Source organism: Alnus glutinosa, chromosome 12 (assembly GCF_958979055.1).
Source record: "Alnus glutinosa chromosome 12, dhAlnGlut1.1, whole genome shotgun sequence".
NCBI classification, from domain to species: Eukaryota; Viridiplantae; Streptophyta; class Magnoliopsida; order Fagales; family Betulaceae; genus Alnus; species Alnus glutinosa.
In genome coordinates this window covers 1,407,505-1,419,824 of record NC_084897.1, presented here as the reverse complement: position 1 = coordinate 1,419,824, position 12,320 = coordinate 1,407,505, and the positions used below count along the sequence as shown (strand labels likewise).

At 36.9% G+C, this 12,320-nt stretch overlaps 1 protein-coding gene across 1 annotated transcript; it reads left to right on the top strand.

Moving 5' to 3' along the window:
* Positions 1–5,969: 5,969 nt before the first annotated feature.
* LOC133852075 (uncharacterized) lies at positions 5,970–11,283 on the top strand. Its single transcript, XM_062288749.1, has 6 exons — positions 5,970–6,113; positions 6,929–7,265; positions 8,292–8,739; positions 9,145–9,443; positions 10,325–10,693; positions 11,038–11,283. Exons 2-5 carry the CDS (start codon positions 6,960–6,962, stop codon positions 10,667–10,669), a joined length of 1,398 nt encoding a protein of 465 aa, XP_062144733.1. The 5' UTR covers positions 5,970–6,113; positions 6,929–6,959; the 3' UTR covers positions 10,670–10,693; positions 11,038–11,283.
* The last annotated feature ends 1,037 nt before the right edge of the window (positions 11,284–12,320 follow it).

Genomic DNA, 12,320 nt, shown 5'->3' with positions numbered 1-12,320 from the left:
ACTATCACATTCGCAGTAAAATAATTAATCTTGCGTAGAAAGGTAGGTTTTTTTTAGAAAAACAAAACAAATTCATCAACCTCCTCCCTTTTTTTCTTCTTTTTTTTTTGTTCTTCTTTTTTTTTTTTTAAATATCATCAACCTCATTCTTAAATATCTTTTAGGTTAATTTTCAACATAAAAGATTGCAAATTATAAAAACCACACTACCTCCCTTGATACATCAATTTTTACAATGCCCCAGATCTTCTATCGAGGTTATAATTATGAGTAAACAGAATGTCCGATTACCACCTACCGACTGACAATTGACTTCCAGCTGCCGGTAGAAGGAATAAAATTATTGTTTCAAAGTCGATTCGGTTCAGTAGACAGTAGATTTTTTTTTTTAGACGGTTAACCGTATCAAACCAATTCGACTAAAGTGTTCCTTATTTTATTTGAAATCAAAACAACGTTGTTTTATTTCAATTTTAAACCTTGGAGCACTTGTTTAGCCCAAAAAAACAACCTATTTGACCAATAAAAAAAGTCTTAGCCCTAATATAAAAATCTCATGGCTAACCGACCGACATGAAACTGACTTAACCGAGATAGTCGAAAATTGTTACCATCAGTATGAAGTTAGTTAATTAGTCAACTGTGGCAGTTCATTAGGCGAAAATGTTCCTACCGTCATCGATTTAACCTATACCCAGAGCCTCGATATGGATTAGTTTTTTTTTTATAATATGTTTTTCTTTTTCTTTTTCTTTTTAGATTTTTAGGATAATTTGTGTCTTCTTTATACAAAGGAGATGAGGATTTAAGAATAAACTTTGTTGAGGAATAGTACGAACAAAGTAAGTAAACACGAATAAAAACATCAAATGATATCTTTTGTGAGCATTTTTTTTTTTTTTATTTGAATAAGAAAGAGGGTTACAAAGGATGATCCGAAATGAAGAAAAAATGGGTAATCTTATTAATGAAAAAGGGGTGGCTCCCCAATATTAGACCCAAGCCAAACTAAAACAGCGCAGAGATATGTACAAAATTTAGGAAATTTGACAAATAAATGACATGGACATTTTAAAGGGCCGCACAAGACAGTTTCAAAAAAGTGAAAGGAAAACAGATAAGGACAAGCCCAACTGCATCCTCGCTTAAGACTTGCAATAACCATCATAAGATGGTTGGGACAGTAACAACGTTGTTAGAGTCCAGAAATAGGACTGCAGTAAAGAGAGTAATCATCACAAATTCAAATACAGTAATTTCACATAAACATAAACAAATACCCAAGTAACTTTTTTTAAAAATAAAAAAATAGATAAAAACATAACACAAATACGGGTGATTGAGGGGGCTGGGAGCCGCGCCTCCAATGGTGGCACGTGAAGATCACGCGCCACCACTGGAGAGCCTCTCTCTATCATAGATTGCTAGGGCCCACCGTAAACCACCTAAAACCCAGCTGGGTAAGGGATGAAAGGAGAAACATGGCCTTCACGTGCCGGAAAGGGAGACAAACTCCCTAGCGCGTGTAGGCCACGCTCCGATGTGTGGATGTCGGCTGATGTCGCGACGGCCATCAGTGGGAGCGGAAGACGCTTGCGATCCCACTGGAGAGGCGCGTGTCGGGCAATAGTTGATGGAGGATCGTAGATTTAGATCCAAAGATGTCGATCCAACAACCTAGCCAAAAATCATGAAAAACACGATGAAGGATGAAGATGGAAACCGGAGCTTGCTGTGTTGTATTGGAGGAAAATAGTAAAGGTACCTCAAAAAATGTGGATAAAACTAGAGCAAGCTCTAGCATGATAAAAGCCTCGAAAGAGGCGTTAACACATGGAGGAAATGGAAAAAGAGAGAGAATAGGGAGATGAGGAGATGAGGAGGAGGGAAGCACAGTGCTTCCCTCCTCCCCAACTTTGTGAACGGAGATTGAGTAAAAGGAAGGTTAGAGAGAAGGCAAAGCTTCTCTTACTGGGGAAGCATGTTTATTTTGATAACAATAAATGTATATTTTTGTACAAGCATGAAATACCATATTTTACTATGGTTTGAGTCATAAATATAAATTGAAACTCATTGTTTACCGCATGGATTTGATTGTATGATTATTAAATCATTATTTTGTACAAGATAATGGAAATATTGGACTGAATGATGTGGCCAGCCTTAGAGTCGAGCAAGATGGCCCTAGAAGTCATTTTGTAAGCTTGATTTCATGGTTCATATTTTGGTTAAATACCAAAAAGCCCCCCAAACTACCACTCATTTTCCGGATGGCCCCCCGAACTATCAGTGCTTGCAGTCCGGTCCTTCAAACTACCAATTGCTTGTTTTTTTGCCCATTCCATCAGTTTATGCCGTCTAAGTAGATGGAAACTGAGTCACGTGCACGACACGTGACTCTTTTAGCCCAAAAGCCCAAAAATACCCATCTTTTTACACTTTGAAATTCCAAAACTATAATTGGAAACGATGACTGAGAAATGCAGAATAACTAAGACAAAAGAAAGAAAAAAAGAAAAAAAAAATAAAGAAAGATAAAAAAAAAGGACATAAATTACAATTATGTCATTCGATAAAAATGATGGAGAGGCAAAGGAGGGCCATCACCACCAACATCTTCCACGGCCTTAGAGAGCATGGCAGCTACCTTCTCTCTCCTCGCGCTGACATCAATGAGGTCATCCGCGAGCTTGCCAAGGAGGTTGGCTGGGTTGTCCTCCCCGACGGCACCACCTACCACTCCACCTCACCCCACGTATCTTTGCTTCTTTTCTTTCTTTTTTTTTCCTTGAATTTTCTCGCTAACCAAACAGAGTTTATATGTTTTTGGTTTTCATTTTTTGTTTCAAGGGCTGGGGTAATGGTTGTTGTCCGGTTTGCGGGTCGTGGAGAGCGAGCAACACGCCGCTGGAATATGCGGTTGAGGCGGGGCAAGTCCAGGTTGCTTCGCTATTGATTGCTCATGGAGCTAAGGCAAATGTGAAGGGAAAATGATAAATGTACATCACATGTACAACAAGGGTACAACACCCATCTCACATGGGGTGGGCCCCACACGTACGGGAATCACCTCTCAATGTGAAAAGCCTCAAAGGTGTGGTTTCTTTGGATTTGGATCGTTTCAAGAATCACCCTTATTTTGTTCATCCTCTATGTCATGAGAAAGAATGAGCTTGAATTGAAGACAGGGATCTTCTATTTTGTTTAACTTTGTTATCCAGTATTCTCCATCGTGTATATATATGGCTCTATGATTTCTCTTTATAAAATGTGGACGGTACTAAATGGTTGGGGAGAAAGAGAAGGTGATTCGCTACCAACCAGACTTCTCTGCTTCCACATTAATATAATTTTTCTTACACCCATATCTATAAAACATGAGGTTGATGCATGGCCCTCGTGTCTAAGAAAATTGACTATGGCATTAGTAGTTTTTCATGCTTGATGAGGCAAGGTTTTGTAGGTGTTAGTACAGTTCAAAGTTTGAAGAGATCTATGTAAACATCTAAGAACTTGAATCTTATCTAGGATTACTATTGTTTGACAATTTATAGCACCACGTTTGGAAGCAATTCTAATTTTTAATTTTTTGAAATCAGAACATCCCTGGTGGCCAATTACGAGACTGATTCGAGTTATGGAAACATAAAAGCATCAACTTTGTTTTCAAGGATGATTTGTATGGTAAGTCTGTCCTGATTTTTTTCCTTTCAAACTCTCTGATTGCTATAGTATTGTTTCAAAGGCTAGGGTAATGGTTGTTGTATGGTTGTTGCCCTTCATGAAGTTGCTTCTTTGAGAAGTAGTTGAATAAGAAGGGCTTCTAGAAAGACCTATTGAGTATGTGAAGAGGCTGATGTCACTGCTATCATGTCAAAAAGTGGTCGTACATGCATCGGCAATCCATTTTGCAGTTTCTGTTAGTGAAGCTCCTAGTCTTGGACACCTCAGCATTATTGTGACACAAGCCACGACATGAGATAATGCCACAATAACACAATGTGTCAGTGGAGTAGAGTCCAACCCAAGGAAGGGAAGACATCCACGAAAGTAGCCCAAACGGTGGGAACCACTGGATGTGCATTATGCGTAAAAGTAAAATATGAAAGGAAGAAAAGACATACGAGATAGAAATAGGAGTTCTTATGAAGAAGAAGAAAACGCAGAAAAGAGAAAGAGATGGCGACCATACTATCATCGTCTTTGCAACTCTTAAGCACTTTCCCACTTGCCTCATCCCCGCTCCCAAGCATTCACTCTCCTTCACCACCCGGGCCACAGATCCACAAACACCACCATCCGAATCGGAACTGGAGCAATCTGAGCTCAGGTTTGATTCCAATGCAAACTCCTTCGAGAACTGCCTCACGCAGGTCCAATGCAACAATATGATCCGAGCCCGGGTCCGATTCCAATGTAGACTCTTCTGGCAAAGGGTGCCACGAGAAAGTCTGAGATTGCCTCTGGGTGACAACTTGTTCTCAAATGACGGCGACGCGGTGGTGTCGACGATGCAGTCATTGTTGGAGAGGCCGAAGGTGATGGGGCTGGAAATGAGGCTAAAATCAAATAAATGATGGCAATTTCAAAGTCTAAGGAGAGGGGTATTTTTGAGCTTTTGGGATAAAAGAGTCACGTGCACGGCACGTGACTTAGTTTCCATCTACTTAGACGGCACAAAGTGACAGATAGGGCCAAAAAATAAGCAATTAGTAGTTTGGGGGACCGGACTGCAAGCACTGGTAGTTCGAGGAGCCATCTAGAGAATTGATGGTAGTTTAGAAGGTTTTTTTGTATTTAACCCTTCATATTTTCTCGAGTACATGGTATGCACCGTTATAAACAATTTTCGGTACTTGGTGTTCATTTTGGTGTTGTATTAAACTTAATTACTATATCATGCTTGTGAATGAAGCCATGACTTAGACTCAAATTATGGTGGTGATGAACATTATGTAATGATTATTATATAATATGATCGTTACTTAGTAGATACTTTGGCTGTGGTAATTGATATTTAGTTCAAAAAAATAAACCTAATTTATGCTGCTTATTTTATGTTTAAAGTATAATAATAACACTTTGATTAATTATTAGATAATTAATTTAAGAGCATTACATAGAGTGTTATCAAAATTTTAAAATTGTATTTGATTTGTATTGAGTTAAAACCTATCGGGATAAAAGTTATAGTTTATGGGCAAAAATGTTATCCGTCCTAAATAAAAAAGAAAGAAAAAGAATAGGGAAAAGTACACAATACGTATACCCCTCAAATTATTATTTAATTATCAATGTTCTTTTTAAACTACCAATTGTGTTAATGTCCACCTTCAAACTACTAAAACATGTCAATGTCCTCCCTAAGACCAATAAAAAGACAAAAATAATCATATTTTTTTTTAATAAAACAAAAATGTCATTATAAATTCGAAAAAAAAATTAAAACTAAAACAAAAAATAAAAAAAGCTATTTTTTTAAAAAACAAATTAAAAAAATAAGGAAAAAGGGAAAAAAAAAAGAAAAAAGAAAATTAGAAAAGCGAAAAAGAACGAAAAAAAGAGAAAATAATTGAAAATTAAAAAAAAAATTATAAAACAAACCAAAAAAAGGAAAAACCCATTTTTAATTATTTTTTTGTTTTAAATTTTTTTTGGGTATAACTTTTTGTTATTTTAGATTTTTTTTTAAAAATAATTTGTTTTTTTTAAAAAAAATAATTTTATGAAATGTATTTTTGTCATTAGGAGACTTTTTTTTTTTCGTTAGTTTAGGGAGAAATTGACATAATTGATATTTTGGTGAGATATTAACAATAAAATAGCAGTTTAAGAGAGTTATGTGTATTTTTTTTAAAAGAATATATTTTTTTTTTGAGTAAAGAGAAAAAAAAAAATTGTAGTTTTTTATTTTTTTTAAAAAAAGTAAAAGAATGAAAAAAAGAAAAAAAGAAGAAGATGCAGTTAAACAAAAAGGTATGGTGCCATTTTAGAGAAGAAAGTCCTAAAAAACCGACTGACAGTGGTGAAATCGAAAAATCCAGCCCTAACCCCCCCCTCCTCCCTCTCTGGAACCATATCTCTCTCTATCTCGCTCGCTTGCTCGCCAGGTACGACTTTCTTGTCCTTTTTATTTTCTTTCGCTCTGTGTTTTTCATGGAACGAGGTATATAGTTTCATGCGGTTCTGATCTTACATCGATTTCAGTTCGTGTTTTTTACCCTTACGCTTAAATTTAAGTGTATTTTATAACTTATTTTTGAGGTCGTACCCTCACATTCGAGCATTCACTTTAGCGACAAATTTTTTTCCCCCCCCTCTAATTCTGGTTTTAATTTCGCTAGTACCCTGTTTGTTTCGAGGGAAAATTTACGAAAGCAAATTTCAAATTCATAAAAAAGGTAAAATGAACTGCGATACCTATAGGTAAGAGATACATTAAAATATATCGAGTCTTGAGCAATTATTTCTAAACAAACAAACCCTAATTTCTTGGTCGACGTTTATTTTCATCTATAGTATTCTCTTTTTACGCTAATTTTCTTGTCATTTATAGCTGTGGTAGTAATGCATTCATAATGGGATTGGACAGAAGCTGTAAAAAGAGAATATAGTGCTTAGGTTTGTTCAGAATATACTTGACTTATTGACTAGCATACATTTGTGTGCATTGCCTTTTTGGATTAGGATCCTCTTGATTTTCTAGGTTATCTCCTCAAAAGATCCTTCATCTGTTAATGATTCATTGTATCCTTGTATGCTGAGGTGGTGAAATATGAACCATTTAATTTAAAATAATGGTTAGGATTCTAAGAACTTCAATGTGAAGTTATCCTGAAAAATATAGATGATCTGAATCCAGATATTTTGATATCTCTTTCACGTTTTGGTTTATTAAGGTATGGTTTTATGTTTGGAATTGTAGGAGTGGAATTTGTATATAAGTTTGTTATAAGATGGCAACAAGAACAGACTCAGATATTGATGATGACTTTAGTGAGCTTTACAAGGAGTATACTGGTCCTATGGGATCAACTACCACCAATGTGCAGGATAAGGCAAAGACAAACAAAAGGTCTCAGGCGGGGTCCGATGAAGAAGAGGAACCTCCTCGTGACCCCAATGCTGTTCCTACTGATTTCACGAGCCGGGAAGCTAAGGTTTGGGAGGCTAAGTCAAAAGCTACCGAGAGGATTTGGAAGAAACGAAAAGAAGAGGAATTGATTTGCAAAATATGTGGAGAGTCGGGTCACTTTACGCAGGTACTGTGGACTTCTGCAGAGATGTTTTTTTAATGGTATTTGGTGTGGGGTATTGCAAAGTTGCTGTTGTTGTCCAAAACTATTGGCTTTAACGCATGCATACATTCATGTGAACACGCATGCATGTAAATTTATCTTTGTTGCTATGCTTACATGTTTATTTTTATAGTTATTAGGTTAACCACTTTTTATGTAAAGACACAACGAAAGAAGAAGCCTCTGGGTTTGTTCATACTGTATGAGTGGCATGGCTCATGTTTATGTCCCAGCCTGCTTAGATTAGGACAAGTTAATGCTAGCATATCACATGCTGAGTTGGATCTGACTTGAGAATTGGAATAGGTGTCTGGCAGAGGAGTTAATTTATCTGGTTCCAGTGAACATTTCAGTTCATTTCAACTGATATTGCTTGGTGCATTCCAAGTTCATAACTATTAGACCAGTTTGGTTTGAGACCTCGCACTGTTTCTCCAAGTTTAACCTTTATTTATGTAGCATTAATATGGATGAACACATGCACTTGAGCCCACACGTACAAAAGAAGGGAGGTCCCTCGTAAGAGTCAACGAGCTGTATTATCATTGTCCATACTGCGTTGAATTAAGAAGTCATTGTATATAAAGTTTACAGTTGAATAGTCGAAGAATTTACTTTTTCTGGGAAGCAACAACATGGGCAGAGAGAGGAGGGGGTTGAGATGTTGATCTGTTGTCACAAGAGTCATTGTACCTCGATGGGCTGAATTACATCTTACAAGACAAATTGATGCTCATTTAGATTGTTTTTCTTTTATCACCTTTAATTATTTTTCTGTCTCAAATCTGTTTTGCTATTATATTTCAGAAATTTGTCACGAAAATAAATGAAATGCCTTGTTCAATTAACCAAATGAACCCATAGAAACTAGTTGAACCTACTAAGTCTCTTGTTTATGTCAAGTCTTAAAGAATACATTGCTGATGTTTAGAAGAGCGAATTTCATTTTTGTTTTTTCGGTTGATGCCGTGTTGTTTGGCACATTCATAGGGATGCCCTTCTACTCTTGGAGCAAATCGCAAGTCTCAAGATTTCTTTGAAAGGGTACCTGCTAGAGAAAAGCATGTAAAAGCACTATTTACAGAGAAAGTTTTACAAAAGATCGAAAAAGATATTGGCTGCAAAATCAAGATGGATGAGAAATTTATTATTGTCAGTGGCAAGGATAGGTTAATTTTAGCAAAAGGTGTGGATGCTGTGCACAAAGTGATTAAGGAAGAAGGTGATCAGAGAGGTCCTTCTAGTTCCCAAGTCGCAAGATCTAAGTCACCTGAACGAAGCCCTGTGGACTCACGGTTGCGACGCTCTGATTCCCAAAGGTCTCATTCTGGTCCTCAGAATGCATCACAGTTTCAACAGAGGTTTGGCAGGCAGGAGAAGGTTGTGGAAGACCGTATTCGGGATGATATGCAGAAATTTTCAAGGGGTTCTCCACAAGGTAGGGACAGCGTAGGATATGTTTACGGCGTCCATAGAAAGCTGGTAATTACATGTTTGTAGTTTGTAGCCTTTTTTAAACTTTATACATACCTTTCTATGTGTTTTTGAAAATCATTTTTCACCTTTTCTGAGTCCTTAATGATGTTGCTCGTTGCTTATGATTTGTTTGCAGCAAGAGGTAAGTTCTTATGTTCAAGAATTTTGTGTACGGTTCTGAAGTAACTTTCGTTGGTGGTCTGAATTGATCGGATTGTCTGCAAAACGAAATTATTTACTGAAAGCATATCTGGACCTTTTGCCTCGGCTGATTTCACTGTGAATATAAAGTAGTATGTTGAATTAAAGCTACCATCTATGTTAGCATCTTGAATCAAGTGCTTAACAGACTCTTCATTTCGTGAAGCTTATGGTAATAATGGAGCTAGAGGTCGTTCAAGCCATTCAAAATCTCCAGCACATCCTCCTTACATGGGCAAGTCATATAATTCACACGATGGTAATAATCAGAGCATGGGTGCTTATAGAACTGATGAATGGGATAATGAGAAGAGAGGATCTGATATCCAATCTGGTCGTCAGTTTGATTGCCCTGCCTTCCCCCAGACATTAGAAGACTTAGAGTTGGAGTTTAAGAGGGAGGCAATGGAACTTGGAAGAATTCGTGACAAGGAAGAGGATGAAGAAAATTACAGGCATCGTGAGGTAAGAATTATCCATCGTGCTGGTGTACATGTGCAGAGTGATAACTGGTGTGATAGAACATACACTACACATGTAGGGTATTTTGGGAAATACGGAGTTTTTTTTTTTAATTTATTATTTTTATTAAATGTTTTGGCGTCTTTTTGTACCCATCCCAAAATTTTAGGCACATGCTGGAGGAAAAATGATTTCAGCTTTAATTATATGCTTTTACATAACAATATTTGTTTATAACTCATTTTAATCTGTCAACGTCAATGAAGTCAATGGGGTTTTAATTTCTAAAAAATAACTAGGAGATGGTTTGACTTAGATTTTTGTTCTTTTTTATCCTTTGGTGAAACGTCTTGGATTGCTAATTCCTTGCATGTCTAGCATGAGCTTGTTATTAGCTGGTCATCTCTCTCTCTCTCTCTCTCTCTCTCTCTCTCTCTCTCTCTCTCTCTCTCTCTCTCATATTTTATACTATTTCATCTGCAGGTTTATGTTTTTTTTGTTCTCTCTTTTCTTTTCTTTTCTCCTTGGGGGAGAATAATTACCTCTGCCGCCCTTAGAATTCTCAGTGCTTATGATGGGTGTGGCAAATATAGTGAAGGGTTTTGCAGTCATGGTTAAGCTTGAATCTGAATGATAAGAGCTGAGAATCTAAATATACTGCCAAAAAGGCTCAAAATGTTTTATGATACTGTGAGAGAGAGAAAAACAGAAGATGTAACACATAAAACTTGCAATTTAAATCAAATCTTGTTTCTTATATTATCATCAACTACTATGCCCACTTCTGTACTGAGGAAAGCATAATTGTTCTAAAACACCCTTGCAGCTTTTTAGTTGTGGATTTTGAGCTTTTGATTTCTAACTATTGGTTCTACGGATAAAAGGCTATTAGGGAGATAAAAGAGAACTACATGAAGCAACTGGCTATTCTGAGGGGAACACATGGAAAACAGTGGGAGGAGTTTCTCCAGCTTGATGCCCAGAGGCGTCAACAACAGACACAACAGCAATTGCCCACTTCTGGTTTTGGCGGTTATAAACAGCATGGTTTTTCGGACTATGATGGTGCCTCGGCCAATCCGCATTATGCTTTGGCCAATTTAGCCATGGATTCAAGAAGCCGATATCCACACCCTATGGAAAATTACTCTTCAAGGCCTCATGACAAATTTGGTGAATTTCAGCGTCAGAGGCGTGAAGATTATGGGAAATCTTACAATCGATACTAGATCACTATACTGGAATTAAGGCTGGTGAGTTGTCTTGTTGTTCAGTCAAGTTAGAAAGATTTGGTTTCTGGTGTTTATCTTTTATTTGCCTATCTAATAGAATATTTCATTATATCCTCATCCAAATTCATGGTAAGGTCCACTCAACATAAGAGATAGGTTTTGCGCATTTGGATGTAGAAACATTAAAATTCTTTTTAGTATTTTAGAAACTATGCAAATGTTAGTGCACAACACACTGAAGGGTGTGGGTTTTTCAATGTAATAGTGGTTGGGTAGGTGGCAGCTGTTGTAGTCGTTTGGTGGGTATTGCAGATTTTCTATTGCTATTCAAGCATTAGCTTAAATTTCATTCCAAAAATTTTCAGGGTCCAGATCTTGGTCAGGTGGGCGTAATGCTTAGAGGAGGCCAAAATATAGGTAAGTGTGTTGGTTACTGGTTTAAAATTGAGAAGGGATCAATCGTGCACATTTGCATTGGTAGAATCTACTTCTTTTCAATTTGGTGCTTCGGTTCTGTTCAGAACTTTGTTGTAGAGAAGTGAGACGCGGTTGTGGTTTATTGGTTAAAGGCTGGCAGTATTTTTAGAAGTGAATAACTCCTGATTGGTTGAGATTTTGCATTTAGTAATGACTACTACTTTAACAAACTTATTTTCTTAGAATACACAGTGAATTTATTGTTTACTTCAAAATTTATTACCATGTCCGAGAAACATTCCAAGTGCACCCTGCTTAACAGCTGAGGCACTGTGCATGGTTTGTTTCTCAATTTAACTTACTGGGTTTTATCTCAAGAAATTGGGTGTCTGGTATACACCTACTGATATCTCATTGGTAAACAAGGTATGGGTTGTTTTCGTTGTGGTCTGGTTGTCGTGGACACCCTTACCAGGCTTTGTCGTAAGTAGCTTTAACCCTAGTTGGTGGGATTAAGGGTTTTGAATGTTAGCCCACGGCAGTGGAGTTTGTCAGCTGTGTTGCAGAAGGTAGTATCCATAACTTTTTAAAAATGATTGTTGTGCTAAACGGTTTATGAAATTCACAGCATTAATGCTGTACAATCTTTAATGTGATATGCTTCAATTTTATTTTTAGCAATGCTATGTATCACACTACTATTTCCCTACATTGAGGTGGCTTGCCAATCTTCCATTAGATTTTATTTTATTTTTTGTTTTTTTTGTTTTTTTGTTTTTTATAAAAATTGCCGATCTAAGGGTGTATTGACAATGCCACGTGGTAGCATATGGTGGGATAGTGATTTGGTATATATCGTTACTCTTTTATATTGGGTTCTTTCCATTTGTGGATTGATCTTAATGAATTTGAGATAGTAGGTTAGAGTTTCTTTCTTTCAAGTTTACACTTTCAAGCTCTGGGGACTGGGGTTGATGTTGCCCATTTGGTGCAATTCAGTATATCGGATGCATGATATGGCAAATTTTAGGATCTCCTTGTTTTCCTTGGTTTGTGATTCCCCATATCACGTCTCTACAGTGAAAGATTGCTGATACATCTGGTAAATTGGCATCCATAGTACATGGTTGTTTAAAAATCGTGTGGATCTGATTAGGCAGAGTTGGATACAACACGACTTGGTAAATAATTAGTTTCGACCTTTGACATTGTTCTTGATGCAACCTAATTC